Source organism: Phyllobates terribilis, unplaced genomic scaffold, assembly GCF_046119375.1.
Source record: "Phyllobates terribilis strain yellow unplaced genomic scaffold, ASM4611937v1 Scaffold_9__5_contigs__length_417890890, whole genome shotgun sequence".
Classification (NCBI taxonomy): domain Eukaryota; kingdom Metazoa; phylum Chordata; class Amphibia; order Anura; family Dendrobatidae; genus Phyllobates; species Phyllobates terribilis.
Window position 1 is genome coordinate 287,068,491 of NW_027362769.1, and position 16,979 is coordinate 287,085,469.

At 39.7% G+C, this 16,979-nt stretch overlaps 1 protein-coding gene across 3 annotated transcripts in view; it reads left to right on the forward strand.

The window, feature by feature from the left end:
* The window catches only part of HECW2 (HECT, C2 and WW domain containing E3 ubiquitin protein ligase 2), a 324,205-nt gene that overhangs the window by 200,703 nt on the left and 106,523 nt on the right, over positions 1-16,979 (forward strand). For all 3 annotated transcript variants that reach the window (XM_073647864.1, XM_073647866.1, XM_073647865.1), the window contains 2 exons: positions 6,177-6,277; positions 8,284-9,585. In XM_073647864.1, the coding sequence (XP_073503965.1) occupies positions 6,177-6,277; positions 8,284-9,585 (1,403 nt within the window). The remainder of the gene's footprint in view (positions 1-6,176; positions 6,278-8,283; positions 9,586-16,979) is intronic.

A 16,979-nucleotide genomic window follows, 5' to 3' on the forward strand; every position in this document is an offset into this window, starting at 1 on the left:
ATTGATACCATTTTGGCTTAGATAAGATGTTTTGATCGCCTCTTATTGCATTGTATTGCAATGTTGTTGTGGCCCAAAAAAATGCAATTCTGATGTTTTGAATTTTTTTCATGGCGCCATTTACCAATTGGATATACTTATTTTATATTTTGATAGTTCTGACATTTCTGAAGGCATCAATACCAAATATGTGTATTTTTTATTTTTTTTAACGGTTTTCTTTTCAATGGGGCGAAAGCGGGGTGATTTGAACTTTGTGTTTTTCTTTTTTTTTCATATTTTTAAAACCTTTTATTTTTTTTCTTACTTTTCACTGTATTTAATAGTCCCCTTAGGAAACTATTGATCTTCCTTAATGGTGGAGAAGCTGGTTTTGGAGGAGGAGGATTGAGTAGGTGTGAGGAGGGGCTGTGGGGACTTTAGGCAAAAGCTTTGTCTGATGTTATCAATCATTTGCTTGAACAATGTGGCAAAGTCTTCAGTTGAGATGAGAGGAGAGGGAGGAGGCGCTGGGGGACAGAGGAGAGAATTGAAAGTTTTAAATAGCTGTTTAGGGTTGTGAGACGGAGGATATGAGAGATGAGAAGTATGTTTGTTTTGCTGCAGTAAGTGTGGACTTGAAGGTAGTGAGGGACTGTTTGAATGTGATGAAGTGCTCGTTGGAGTAGGACCTTTTCCATTTCTGCTCAGCAACCCTGGAGGCCCTTCGCAGTTCTTAAGTCAGGTTGGTGTGCCAGGGTGGTCGGTTGAGTGGGCTAACTGTGGTATGTGTGAGGGGGGCGACCGAATTGAGAGCTGCAGCTGTTGTGGTGTTATATAAAGTGGCAGCAGCATTTGCATCGTGTAATGAACTTATGCATGTGAGAGGGAGAAGGGATTCAGAGAGTGAGTGTAGGTCAAGGTGTTTGAGATTTCTGTGAAGGTGTGCAAGTTTGTGGAGTGGGGCTTGAGCACCTGGAGAGGAGAGGGTAGAGAATGTGAGTAGGTTGTGGTCAGAAAGAGGGAGAGGTGAGCTATAGAGGTTAGATAGGGAACAGAGGCGGGTAAAGATGAGGTCCAGTGTGTGGCCATCTTTGTGAGTGGGGGCGGAAGACCATTTAGCAAGGCCAAAGGAAGAAGAGATGATAGAAGCTTGGAGACAGATGAGTGGGAAGTGTCAATGGGGATGTTGAAGTAGTCAGAGAAGGTGGTGGCTAGTCCGAGGGGATGGTAAACGACGACCAGTTGGAGGGGGAGTAGATGCACACACAGTGCACTTCAAAAGAGGGGAGAGTAATGGAGGTTGGCAGTGGGATATGGGTGAAGGAGCATTTGCCTGACAGGAGAAAACCTACTCCTCCACCATGCTTGCCATTGGAGCGAGGGGTGTGAGAAAGATGAAATCCACCGTACGAAAGTGCAGCTGGGGAGGCAGTGTCAGAGGGGGTGAGCCAGGTTTCGGTGATGCCGAGGAAAGAGAGTTTGTTAGTAATGAAAAGATAATGGATGTAGGAAAGTTTGTTGCACACGGAGTGAGCATTCCATAGAGCTCCTGTTAGTGGGGCTGGAGAGGCGGGGGCTGGACGGATGGGAATAAGGTTAGAAGGGTTTCGAGAGTTTGTGACAGATCGTGGATAGGAGGTGGAAGTGACTGTGGGGATGTGGTGAGGAGGACCAGGATTTGGAGAGATATCGCCAGCAGTCAGAAGGAGTAGGGAAAATGTTATCAGGTGGGAGCAGGAGAGGGCATGAGGTGGCTGTCTGTGTTTGGAGACACAGGAGTGAATATTGAGGAATAGTTCTGAGGAGGAGGTGAGATGAGTGTGGAGGATGGAGGGAGAAATGTAGAGTTCCTTACTAGGTGTAGGTATTAGGGAAAAAATAATTATTATATTGGAGAAAAAGCATTGAGAGTTGTGCCACTGTGTTCAGTGTCTGGCAGAAGGCATATGCTTTCTAACTACTTTAGTAATATATAAATTCCAAAAGAAAGCGTGAAGGCTTGGGAACCGCTGGCCTAAGGAGAAAGATGACAATGCTATGGCCCTGATTCATCATTATTGTTTCTCCTTTAATATTTGCGCCCTATTCTCTATACGTCTTGCACCACTTTTTAAGTTGTTTTTTTTCAACAATTTTTCTTTTCGAAATGTTTTAAACAGACTCATAGAATGCAGCTTTTACCAAATATCACAATTTTTTTGGTGCATCTCACTAAAGTCCTTCCTTAGAGTAAGGATTCTGCCCTTTGGCATCTTTTTAAAGTCACAAAAACTTGGTAAAGTCAAAAGGAAAGCCCTTTTTTTTTTATTTTGCGCCAAATTCATGAAGTGTGTGCGCCCTTTTGATGCATTTAGTGGAAAAAACAATAGCACAAGACAAAATAAGAATGTCTTTTATGACAAGTTTGAAATTTTTCCTTTGACTGATTTTTGATATTTGACTGATTTAGATCTATCTACACTGTTCTTCGTTAAATAAGACTTTACCACTTTTTCAAAGTGTTTCAAACATAAAATAAGCGTTTTTGATGAATTTCTATAATAAAGGGTATCCAGGGTTGTGGAGTTGGTAAGCCAAACCTCCAACTCCTCAATTTCCATGACACCGACTCCGATTCCACGACTCCCTCATACATGGCTCATGTTTAAAGGATAAATTTACTGATGCACAGATTCATCTAAGCTAAAAGTCTAGACCCTTAGATCTGGAATCGGACAGACATTTATAGGACATTTCATAACTTTCCCAAATTCTTATGAAAAAATATTCCCCACAAACTGCATTGAACTACTGTACCCAATTTATTATATGTTTTAGGAGTCTGAGTTGGTCCATTTTATACTGACTCCGACTCCACCAAAATGGACACAGACTCCGACTCCACAGCTTGAGGGTAACAAGATAATATTTGCTGCAGATTCTTTTTCTGTAGCGGTAAATGTTTTCTTTTCGTTATTAGCTTGCACATACAGGATTTATTGTAAATACTGCATAGAAAAGAATACAGAATTCTACATGAGGCAGAGAAATGTTATCAGCAGAAGATGTGACACACAGTGGAAAATGTAATATCTTCTCCAGAACTTTCCTAAAAGCAGTTTAATTGCATGTCATAGTGATGTGAGTAAAATTGCTGCCGCCCTGGCGTCCTCACTCGCCTCTAATGTGAATAGTGCCATCTTAGTTTATGTTTAGAGGAGATAAGAAATCTTTCCAGTCAGGTCCAACTTCTTGCCACAGTCCTTGGAATGTTTGGTGGGATGTAGCTAGAATTAATGGTGCTCGAAGGTGGTTTATAGTAATATTAACCCCTTATTACAGGCCATTTTTTCCCCTTAATTTTTGCGTTTTTGTTTTTTTTACTCCCCTTCTTCCAAGAGGCATAACTTTTGATGACCATTTTTCTGTCGACATATGAGAGCTCTTTTTTTGCAGTCAAAATTCAGGAGTTTGTAAAAACAAAATAAAATTAGTTTCTGTTGCCATTTTTCAAAGACCCATAACATTTTTATTTTTCTGTTGATGGAGCTGTGTAAGGGCTTTATTTTGCATGGCGAGTTGACTGTTTTATTGATACCATTTTGGAATACATGTGACATTTTGATAGCTACTTATTGTGTTTTTTTAGCGGTATGTAGTGCCCGGAAAGCCACAAAGCATTTTATTTCTGTGTTTACAGTTTTTATTGTACAAGTTGATTAATTTTAGATTTTGATAGACCAGACTTTTACATCACCGGCAATAAAAATGTTGTATTTTTGAAATGTCTTTATTTTTAACAGAGAAAAAAATGAAGGGTTGATCCAAATTATTATTTGTATGTATGTGTGTATATACAGTATATATATATATGTGTGCGTGTATGTATATATATATATATATATATATACATACACAGTACAGACCAAAAGTTTGGACACACCTTCTCATTTACAGATTTTTCTGTATTTTCAGGACTATGAAAATTGTACATTCACACTGAAGGCATCAAAACTATGAATTAACACATGTGGAATTATATACTTAACAAAAAAGTGTGAAACAACTGAAAATATGTCTTATATTCTAGGTTCTTCAAAGTAGCCACCTTTTGCTTTGATGACTGCTTTGCACACTCTTGGCATTCTCTTGATGAGCTTCAAGAGGTAGTCACCGGAAATGGTCTTCCAACAATCTTGAAGGAGTTCCCAGAGATGCTTAGCACTTGTTGGCCCTTTTGCCTTCATTCTGCGGTCCAGCTCACCCCAAAACATCTTGATTGGGTTCAGGTCTGGTGACTGTGGAGGTCAGGTCATCTGGCGTAGCACCCCATCACTCTCCTTCTTGGTCAAATAGCCCTTACACAGTCTGGAGGTGTGTTTGGGGTCATTGTCCTGTTGAAAAATAAATGATGGTCCAACTAAACGCAAATCGGATGGAATAGCATGCCGCTGCAAGATGCTGTGGTAGCCATGCTGGTTCAGTTTGCCTTCAATTTTGAATAAATCCCCAACAGTGTCACCAGCAAAGCACCCCCACACCATCACACCTCCTCCTCCATGCTTCACGGTGGGAACCAGGCATGTAGAGTCCATCCGTTCACCTTTTCTGCGTTGCACAAAGACACGGTGGTTGGAACCAAAGATCTCAAATTTGGACTCATCAGACCAAAGCACAGATTTCCACTGGTCTAATGTCCATTCCTTGTGTTCTTTAGCCCAAACAAGTCTCTTCTGCTTGTTGCCTGTCCTTAGCAGTGGTTTCCTAGCAGCTATTTTACCATAAAGGCCTGATGCACAAAGTCTCCTCTTAACAGTTGTTGAAGAGATGTGTCTGCTGCTAGAACTCTGTGTGGCATTGACCTGGTCTCTAATCTGAGCTGCTGTTGACCTGCGATTTCTGAGGCTGGTGACTCGGATAAACTTATCCTCAGAAGCATAGGTGACTCTTGGTCTTCCTTTCCTGGGGCGGTCCTCATGTGAGCCAGTTTCTTTGTAGCGCTTGATGGTTTTTGCAACTGCACTTGGGGACCCTTTCAAAGTTTTCCCAATTTTTCGGACTGACTGACCTTCATTTCTTAAAGTAATGATGGCCACTCGTTTTTTTTTACTTAGCTGCTTTTTTCTTGCCATTATACAAATTTTAACAGTCTATTCAGTAGGACTATCAGCTGTGTATCCACCAGACTTCTGCACAACACAACTGATGGTCCCAACCCCATTTATAAGGCAAGAAATCCCACTTATTGAACCTGACAGGGCACACCTGTGAAGTGAAAACCATTTCCGGTGACTACCTCTTGAAGCTCATCAAGAGAATGCCAAGAGTGTGCGAAGCAGTCATCAAAGCAAAAGGTGGCTACTTTGAAGAACCTAGAATATAAGACATATTTTCAGTTGTTTCACACTTTTTTGTTAAGTATATAATTCCACATGTGTTAATTCATAGTTTTGATGCCTTCAGTGTGAATGTACACTTTTCATAGTCATGAAAATACGGAAAAATCTTTAAATGAGATGTGTCCAAACTTTTGGTCTGTACTGTATATATATATATATATATATATATATATATATATATATATAATATTTCTACATAAGGAGGGCAGAGAAAACAGGTTATAGATAAGGAAATCACATGAAAAGGAAAGAAGTACAATATTAAAGCTGTTCTGATACATGGAAGCGAGTGGTGGACAGCAGCACTGTAGATACACACAGATTTCACATCCAGCATCCATTACCGGGAGAAACACTTCGACACCCACAAAAGTACATCTGAAACTTGGATTATGTTGTAAACTGCATGTCAGAAAGTCTGAAAATGATTAAAGTAATGTAGATTGCAGACTGAAACTTATAACCTTGAACTTGATGGACTTGTCTTTTTTTCAACTGTATTAACTATATAACTAAATGTAACCACTAACATATGTTAAAAAAGCAATGTTTCCATAACAAAGGTGTCCATAGCCTTTAAGTCCCATAAACTGTACTTTCCTATTCAGAACAATGCAATAGCTTTCTAGTGTAGTCTAGTATTAGTTAATTTGTATGGATCCCTTACAGACTTAACAAGGGCATTATGTACCTTCAAGACAGAACAAAGAATAAAAGTATATGCAGATTCCATCTGTACATTTTTATTGCTCACATAGTTGTAAATGGTTGTTAAGATCACAGATGTAGGAGACATTACCTTTTCTCTACTTTCAGTGACCAGGTCCTAAATTATAATCTGGGTAGAAGACTCCCCACTGATCATGTCAGCGGATATTTACAGTTTAAAGTTGAAATGACCTCATCAGTTCATGATGGTAAGGAAATGTGACGTACGCCTGAATGTTATTTCATAATCTTTAAGTATTGCTTATATATTACACACTTCAATTCCAAGTTAGATTTACAATTTATTAGATTCTAAGACACTGACACCGTCTCGGGAAAATTAATTACCAAAGTAAATTTTCCATAAACTCCTACAAACTACATAACGGTGATGTTGGGATTATCGTCTTTTCATATTTGCTTGCAAGAAATTATGTGCCATGTAAATGGGAACTCCAGGGAGATAAAATAATATTGATATGGAAATACCTTTATAAATTATAAAGCTGACACCAATTGCGCTATTTCCAATCGTTATAGTATCTTCTAATTAGTTTGACGCTGCTTTTGCTCCTTAGTTCCCCCCCTCATTCTGGGCAGCACGGTGGCTCAGTGGTTAGCACTACAACCTTGCAACGCTGGGATCCTGGGTTCAAATCCCACCAAGGACAACATCTGCAAGGAGTTTGTATGTTCTCCCCGTGTTTGTGAGGGTTTCCTCCGGGTTCTCCGGTTTCCTCCCACACTCCAAAGACATACTGATAGGGAATCTAGATTGTGAACCTCGATGGGGACAGCGACGATAATGTGTGTAAAGCGCTGTGGAATATGCTGGCGCTATATAAAAATAAATATTATTATTATTTTTGGGTCATTAGTCACAGATCAGAGGACATGGACTTCTCCTGGCTTCTATTAACAGCCACCCCCCTGATAACATCTCATTCCATTCAGTCTAAAGGCCCCGTCACACTAAGCGATGCAGCAGCGATCCCGACAACGATACGACCTGTCAGGGATCGTTGCTGCATCGCTAATACATCGCTGGTGAGATGTCAAACAGGCAGGCTCACCAGCGATGAGGGGAGCAGCGATATCGTGGAAAGAATCGTTCCATGATGTCCTGCTCCCGTTCCCAGCCTGCTGCTTAAGCAGGAGCAGGCTGGTAACTATGGTAAATATCGGGTTACTAAGTGCGCGTGTGCCCCTAGTAACCCGCTGTTTACCATGGATACCACTCTGCTACGGTGCGCTGGAGCCTCCGCTCACCGTAGCAGAGTGGTATCTATGGTAAACAGCGGGTTACTAAGTGCGCGCGTGCCCCTAGTAACCCGATATTTACCATGGTTACCAGCCAGATCGTTGGTCCCGCTGGTCACACACAGCGATGTGTGCTGGCCAGCGGGAGGCCAACGACCAAAAAATGGTCCAGGACACTTTGCAACGATCAGCGACCTCACAGCAGGGGCCTGATCGTTGCAAAGTGTCACACACAGCGACATCGCTGGTGAGGTCGCTGGTGAGTCACCAAAACCGTGACACAGCAGCGATCTCGCTAGCGATATCGCTTAGTGTGACGGGGCCTTTAGATCAGGGGCCAGCCCATGCCAAGCTACAGGTCCCATGTATTCTGGCTTTGTTTTGTGTGCCTGGACCCCCTTCCACTTGGGATCTATGATTGCTTATTCACACCTTTTCTGTGGCAGTTCTAGTGTTCCTCCATGCCTCTCAAAGAAGGTGTGCACTTACAGGCTTGACTGCTGTACAGTGTATAAAGAATGTGTACTGTCATGTTTCAAGCATGCAGAGGGGAAGGGGGTATGGGCTTAGGAAGGCCGCACAAGGTTGGAATACACAGGTCATGTGGCTTGGTAGGAGCTGGCCGTGCCCCCTAATCTCAGACTGAATGGAAGGAGGTGATATCTGGGGGCTGGCTTGTACTGGGAGCTGTCCATGCTCCCTGATCTGTGACATACCATCCCTGATGAGAGGGGCTGCAGCTCCAGCGTCAGTGTATAGCAGATACTATGATGATTAGAAACAGCACTATGGATGTCACCTCTATAGTTTAAGAAGGTATGTCCATATGAATCCTTTTTCATCTCCCTTGAGTGCCCCTTTAATAATAATAAAAACCATGAAGCATGTGGTGACAGGAATGAGCTTATTTCATATGATATACTTGTAGTACTTAATTTTCCATATTTATTCATAGATGCTTCTCCTGAGGCAGTCGGCACTCTGTTCGCAGCCAACAATATTAACGGAGATCTTGGTACACCTTCTGATGATGAAGATAGCCCTGCAGGTCATGATTCACCCTCCTCTTATTCCAATGGGCCTCTCCATGCAGATTCTTTACTAGATGGGGTAAGATCAGGCATCACTATTGAGATGAACTGTAATGAGACAGCTAGCACTTCTTCACGGACATCACCTATTCGAAGTCGTCAGGACTCTCTAAATGATTACCTTGATGCACTTGAACAGAATAACAATAATGCTAAACTTTGTGCCACTGCCTCTGTCCCGTGCGATCGTCCGCTTGGAGCTTCACCAAAGCTTAGGAGCAGTTTTCCCACTGATACAAGACTCAATGCAATGCTTCACATTGATTCAGATGAAGAGGATCATGAATTTCTGCAAGATGTCATGTGTCATTCGCCATTACTAGAAGAAGGTGGGCTTGTATTTAACTGTAGTGCTAATGCAAACAATGACAATTGTGTTAATACTTCAAGTCAAGAAGAGCCGAGCAATTCTGAAAATGCACAAGGGAATTCACAAACCTCTACCATCTCAGGAGGTAACACTCAGACTTCACATAGGGAGCATCCAATGGTGGGAGCGGTTGGACCGGAGATGGAGAGTGTCAGCGCTGAGGAGGACACAGACACTGCATTGTGCATTTGTGAGGGAACACAGGAATTGTCACATTTAAATGGTGAGGTGCCTGAAACGACTGAAGCCAGGACAAGTGACACAGATGTGTCTGAACCCATGTTATGTACACCTTCTCAGGTAGAGTCTGAAATAGGAGCACATGGCTCAAACAATATACAAACTGCCTGTGAAGCTAGTGGTGTGGTTGAAGGAAGGACAAATAATGAGGGGAGAGGTGTTATTTTTGATTTTAATGTTTCTTCTGGTAGTTTTACACAAAGTACATGTTCTTCATCAATAGACAGTTCAGAAAGCCCTGCACTTTACACAAATTTTGAGGGATGTGGGGCATCTGTATTCTATTCTGGGCCTTCCAATGATTTAGAGGTGCCGGTTTCCCTATGCAACCCTTGTTCCCTTCCAACTGTGAGCATCAGCAGAAACAAAGATGGAGATCAAAGTGGGGCTGAAATGTCATGTGAAGGAGATGGAGCAGAGGAAATTTGGCAGAGAAGGAACATACAAGCCGCTGCTTCCAGTAGGCAACACACTCAGGATGAGGACTCTGCTGGAGCACAGGCAGCATCAAGGGATATTTTACAGAGTTCTTTGCAAAGTGAAGGTGCCACAGCAGGTAAGGCATTTGAAAATGACATATTGCAATTAATAATAATGTGAAGTAATGTCAACTATCCATCAAAGTGTGCCCATGCCATTCTCACAGGAGCCGACAGTTATACACAACTAATCTCTTGTTGTGTGTTGCGTGTATTGTGCACTTGAAGCACTTTAACCCCTTAAATGTCGCTGTCAATAGTGACCGCAGCATGTGAGGAGTTTGACAGAGGGAGATCGCTCCCTCTGTCAGACTATCGGCACCCCTAGAAAGCGATTACAGGGTGCCAATGGGACGCCATGGCAACAAGAAGGCCTAAAAATGGCCTCCGTGTCTGCCAGAAATTTAAACCAATCAGATCTCAAGAGAGGCGGGGCCAGATAGGCTGTGAGTAAAACACGGACAAGTTACATAACACATAGATTTCACAGTCTGTTATCAATGCGATCAAAGAATCACAAGTCTCCTTGTGGAACACGTAAATATTGTAAAAAAAACACTTAATTTTTATTTAGTGTATAAAAAATATATAAATGTGAAAAACATATAAATGCCAGTTTAATAAAAAAACACAAAAACAACACGTGTGTTCATAATGACCGCTACTGTAAACTATATTATCACTAATTGTACATTGTGAATGCCATAACAAAAAATGTGAAAACTTGCAGAATTGCTGTTTCTGTTCATCTCGCCTCATAACAAATAAATAAACTGATAGAAAATTCAATGATATCACAAATGACAAAAGGAATATATTTGTAAAGTGATTTTCCTGTGCAAAAGTAGTAAAACATAAAAAACTATAAATTGGGCCCCATTGTAATCATATCGACTTGCAGAATAAAGTTAACATGTCAATTATACTGCACGGTGAACTCCATAAAAATAAAATTAAAAGCTATGTTACATTTACCTTTTTTTTTGTTCATACCTCCTACCAAAAAAAGAAATGAATAAGTGATCAAAAAGTCATGTGTACCCAAAAACGGTACCAATAAAAACTACAATTTATCCAACAAAAACCAAGCCCTCACCCAACTTCATCTACAGAGAAATAGAAAAACAGTTATGGGTATCAGAATATGCTGACCACAATAAAAACAATCTGTTTTAAATAAAGAAAAGTCTTTTTTTTCCCCATAAAAGTAGCAAAACGCAAAAAAAATGTATATAAATTTTCTATTGTCATTACTGTATTGCCCTGCAGAATAGACATAGTGTCAATAAAGTATCAACTATACCTAAGGGTGAATGGTGTTTTAAAATTAATAAAATAAATTTAGACTTGATGTTTTTTTGTTGATTTTTGCCTCCAAAGAATGTAATAAAATGTGATCAAAAAGTCACGTTTGAAAAAATGTTATCAATGAAAACTACAGTTTGTCTCTCAAAAAATAAGTCCTCTTATAGCTTTGCTGCCGAAAAATTATAAAACGTATTACTCTCAAAATATGGCGGCCCAAAAACAAGTGATCCCCCCCAAGTGGGTAATTTATTGTACAAGATGATAAAATATAAACAAGATTATATGAAATTCGTATCCCAATATTCATTGTGACCTACAGAATAAAGTTACAGGGAATCTATTACCAGGATTTTACTATTACATCTGAGAGAAGTATAATGTAGTGGGAGAGACCCTGATTCTGGTGATGTGTTACTTACTGAGCTGCCTTGCTGTCGTTTTGATAAAATCACTGTTTTCTCTGCTGCAGATCTAGCAGTTGTGTGATGGTGTGCTCTGTATAACTTGCCCACACCACTGATTTGCAGCCTTCTGGGATTACACAGGCTCATGAATATGGAGGACTACCTGGCAGCAGGTTTACTAGTCCTCTAGTGGTAACCTCCTGCTGATTAAACAATGATTTTATCAAAATTACAGCAAGCAGCCCAGTAAGTGATACATTGCTGGAATCAGAGTCTCTGTCTCTACGTTATGCTGCTTTCAGATTAGGTGGTAAAACCTGGTGACAGTTTCCCTTACATACTATATATGTGCAGCATGACACATAACTAACTGAATTTAAAGCTTAAAAGAAAGCAACAGCAGAATTGCTGTTTTGGTTTTATTTTATCGCTATAGAGTTAATAAAAGTGTGATAATAAGTTATATGAGCAACAAAATGATTCCATTGACAAATACAACTCACCCTAAAAAAGCAAGCCCTCATGTGACTGTTGCTGCAAAAATAAAAAGTTATGGCTCCTAGGACACAACAATAAAAAAGGAATAAAGAAATGTTCTATTGTAAAGGTCAATTAAAAGTAGACCCAGCACTTCTGGTAGGTGGTGCACACCTAGGATCTCATATGCAGATCTAGAAAGCGCTTTCTCCTGCATAGCGGTGGACACCGCGTAGCTCTGCCTTGCGCTGCTTAAGTAGTTTTTCATATTCCAGCCGACTGATGAAGGTCAAGTTGTAGGCCAAAATATCTCGTTATTGCCTGAAAAATACTGCAAATAAGAATTCGTCTTAATTAATCACAAATCGAGTGCCATGTTTTTCATATCTTGTAAAGGTCAAAACTGACTGTAACGCCAAGGGGTTAATGTTTTGAGCAGGGCTATGGAGTCGTGGAGTCGGTGCTCATTTTGGTGGAGTTGGAGTCGGTTTAAAATGGACTGACTCCGACTCCTAAAATATATAATAAATTGGGTACAGTAGTTCAATGCAGAATGTGCTGAATATTTTTTCATAGGAATTTGGGAAAGTTATGAAATGTCCTATAAATGGCTGTTCTATTCCTGATCTAAGGCTACATTCACACACAGCATTTTTGCTGTGTTTTTTGAGGATACGTTTTTCAGCTGCAAAAGCAGATCAGCTTTTTAAAAAACCGCATCACCTGAAAGGTTTTTGAGCTCATAGATAATGTTTTCAATAGCAAAACCAGATTAGGAAAACACCGCACAAACTGACATGCTCATTCTTTGTGAGGATCCGTTTTTGAGTCACTGCATTTTACTGCAAAAAAACGGATCCGCAAAAACGCTGTGTGTGAATCATGGCCATAGCCAGCGAGGGGCAGGGGGGGCAGCTGCCCCCCCCTAGAGGCAGGGGCACGCACCTATCAAAACTCACTTGTATGCTGCAGTGCTCCCATCCTGCACCGGCTCCAGACTGCAGGGGGCTATCTCCCCTCCTCTGTCCTGTCTTCTGCTGTCTTCACCAGAGAGAGGAGGGGGAGGGGTGCCTGCCCTGCACAGGATCCGATTCCTGGGGCCCAAACTGGAGAAAGTGAGAAAGTGAAAGTACTACTGCTCATCTCTGTCACAAGAAGGTAACTAATGCTAATATTGTAGGCGATTATTATGTGAACTATATGTGAGATATATGCAATGTACTATTTGCTGTCTGTAGCTGTCATCTGTCTATCACTCTCTATCTATCCCTCCATGTATTCATCTATCCATCCCTCTATCTATCCATCTATCTATCCCTCCATCTATCCGTTCATCTATCCTTTCATTTATCCCTCTATCTATCCATCCTTCCCTTTATCTATCTATCCATCTATCCATCCTTCCAGCTATCCCTCCAGCTATCCATTCATATGGCTATGTATCATCTATCTATCCATATATTTATCCATCCATCCCTGTATCTATCTATCTATCTATCTATCTATCTATCTATCTATCTATCTATCTATCTATCTATCTATCTCTCCATCTATCTATCTATCTCTCCATCTATCTATCTATCTCTCCATCTATCTATCTATCTCTCCATCTATCTATCTATCTCTCCATCTATCCATCCCTCTATTAATCTATCTATTCCTCCATCTATCCCACTATCTATCTATCCATCCCTCCATCTATCTATCTATGACTTTTTCTATCTTATCTATCTTATCTATCTATCTATCCATCCTTTCATCTATCCCTCCATATGGCGATCTATCATCTATCTATTCATATACAGTTATATGAAAAAGTTTGGGCACCCCTATTAATCTTAAGCTTATTGTTTTATAAAAATTGGTGTTTTTGCAACAGCTATTTCAGTTTGATATATGTAATAACTGTTGGACACAGTAATGTTTCTGCCTTGAAATGAGGTTTATTGTACTAACAGAAAATGTGCAATCTGCATTCAAACAAAATTTGACAGGTGCATAAGTATGGGCACCTCACCAGAAAAGTGACATTAATATTTAGTAGATCCTCCTTTTGCAAAATAACAGCCTCTAGTCGCTATCTTTAGCTTTTAATGAGTTCCTGGATCCTGGATGAAGGTATTTTTGACCATTCCTCTTTACAAAACAATTCCAGTTCAGTTGTTTGATGGTCGCCGAGCATGGACAGCCCTCTTCAAATGATCCCACAGATGTTCAATGATATTCAGGTCTGGGGACTGGGATGGCCATTCCAGAACATTGTAATTGTTCCTCTGCATGAATGCCTGAGTAGATTTGGAGCGGTGTTTTGGATCATTGTCTTGCTGAAAGATCCATCCCCTGCGTAAATTCAACTTTATCACTGATTCTTGAACATTATTGTCAAGAATCTGCTGATACTGAGTGGAATCCATGCGTCCCTCAACTTTAACAACATTCACGGTGCCGGCATTGGCCACACAGCCCCAAAGCATGATGGTATCAAAAAGGAATAGTCGGCACTCCGTATAGCTAGAGTGGTGCACGTGGAAAACAATGTCTGTAGGAAAAGAAAATCCCGGCACTCACGTGTTGATAATCAGTTGATTTATTCCACAACTCACACAAGACGTTTCAGCCTGTCCAAGGCTTTTTTCAATTGTGGTTAAATACATTCAGTCAAGATATTTATAAACAAATCCCCGGAAATGACATAATTCTCATGAACAAAAAAAAGAGTGGACCAATAAAAAAATTATATATAACAGAATTTACAACAACATACAAAAAATTAAGCAATAATAAATTCAAGTTGCATAATGAAAAAGAACAAGTGAATTCATATATTTAAATAATCCCCAATTACACATAAGACCATATACATCGCAGATTGTAAAATTTATTGCATGCATATACCACATTACATCTTTATTTCTCCATATTCTGTTAGCTAAAAATATGTAACATTTCATAGTTTTTCCAGAAAAAATCCTTAATGTTTTTAAGATTTTTTAATATTTCCCATGGAATCAAATATATCAATGACAAGTAAATTCATATATATAAATAAATCTAAAAATATCAAGAAGTTTTTTTCCAGAAAAATGATATAATGTTGAATGTGTTTAATAAAAAGAACATTGAGAAATTTAGATGGGAATATCTTTGATACATTTATGAAATGGAATCCATGTTTTAGGATTTATATTCTCATATTTGGTTGGAGATTATTTATATATATGAATTTACTTGTCATTGATATATTTGATTCCATGGGAAATATTAAAAAATCTTAAAAACATTAAGGATTTTTTCTGGAAAAACTATGAAATGTTACATATTTTTAGCTAAAAGAATATGGAGAAATAAAGATGTAATGTGGTATATGCATGCAATAAATTTTACAATCTGCGATGTATATGGTCTTATGTGTAATCGAGGATTATTTAAATATATGAATTCACTTGTTCTTTTTCATTATGCAACTTGAATTTATTATTGCTTAATTTTTTGTATGTTGTTGTAAATTCTGTTATATATAATTTTTTTATTGGTCTACTCTTTTTTTTGTTCATAAGAATTATGTCATTCCCGGGGATTTGTTTATAAATATCTTGACTGAATGTATTTAACCACAATTGAAAAAAGCCTTGGACAGGCTGAAACGTCTTGTGTGAGTTGTGGAATAAATAAACTGATTATCAACACGTGAGTGCCGGGATTTTCTTTTCCCAAAGCATGATGGAACCTCCACCAAATTTTACTGTGGGTAGCAAGTGTTTTTCTTGGAATGCTGTGTTTTTTTTGCCGCCATGCATAACGCCTTTTTGTATGACCAAACAACTCAATCTTGGTTTCATCAGTCCACAGGACCTTCTTCCAAAAGAAATTGGCTTCTCCAAATGTGCTTTTGCATACCTCAGCCGACTCTGTTTGTGGTTTGCTTGCAGAAACTGCTTCTTTCGCATCACTCTCCCATACAGCTTCTCCTTGTGCAAAGTGCGTTGTATAGTTGACCGATGCACAGTGACACCATCTGCAGCAAGTTGATGCTGCAGCTCTCTGGAGGTGGTCTGAGGATTGTCCTCGACTGATCTCACCATTCTTCTTCTCTGCCTTTCTGATGTTTTTCTTGGCCTGCCACTTCTGGCCTTAACAAGAACTGTCCCTGTGTTCTTCCATTTCCTTACTATGTTCCTCACAGTGGAAACTGACAGGTTAAATCTCTGAGACAGCTTTTTGTATCCTTCCCCTGAACAACTATGTTGAATAATCTTTGTTTTCAGATCATTTGACAGTTGTTTTGAGGAGCCCATGATGCCACTCTTCAGAGGAGATTCAAACAGGAGAACAACTTGCAAGTGGCCACTTTAAGTAGCTTTCCTCATGATTGCATACACCTGGCTATGAAGTTCAAAGCTCAATGAGGTTACAAAACCAAAAAAAGTGCTTTAGTAAGTCAGTAAAAAGTAGGTAGGAGTATTTAAAACAAGAAAATGATAAGGGTGCCCATACTTATGCACCTGTCAAATTTTGTTTGAATGCAGATTGCACATTTTCTGTTAGTACAATAAACCTCATTTCAAGGCAGAAACATTACTGTGGCCAACAGTTATTACATATATCAAACTGAAATAGCTGTTGCAAAAACACAAATTTTTATAAAACATGTATCTATCTATCTCTCCTTCTATCCATTCTTCTAATTACCTATCCATCCCTCTATTAATCTATCTAGTCCTCCATCTATCCCACTATCTATCTATCCATCCCTCCATCTATCTATCCCTCTATGACTATCTATCTATCTATCCATCAATGTATCCACATCTGTCTATCCATATCTTATCTGTACCAAAAAGAATGAAGCTCTGACTGAGGTAGCAGTTAGGATGAGTGGCCTAAAGGAGGACTGCCAGGCGCAAGAGGACTTGGGTCCTGACAGTGCTACTGCTGCCATATCTTCATCCTCATCAGATGAGTAGTTTGACAAGTATTTGGATAACATGTGCAGGCAAAGCGTTCCCGCAAGGAAAAAGATTTCACTCCGTCTCCTATAGCAAGCAGATTGACCATATTTCAGCAAAATGTTTCACTTGCTCTCAAAGAAATAGAAAAATTCAACCGTTCACCAAAACTGACTGTGCATGAGGCAATTCCTTTATACCTGGAAATTGTTAGAGATGTTACCCATGTGGTTATGGCTTTGCCTCCAACCCAAGTTAGTGTAGAGGTTGTTCTCTAGCCTTAAAATTATTAGGTCAGATTTGAGGTCATCTATGAAGGAGGATCTGATGGAGGCG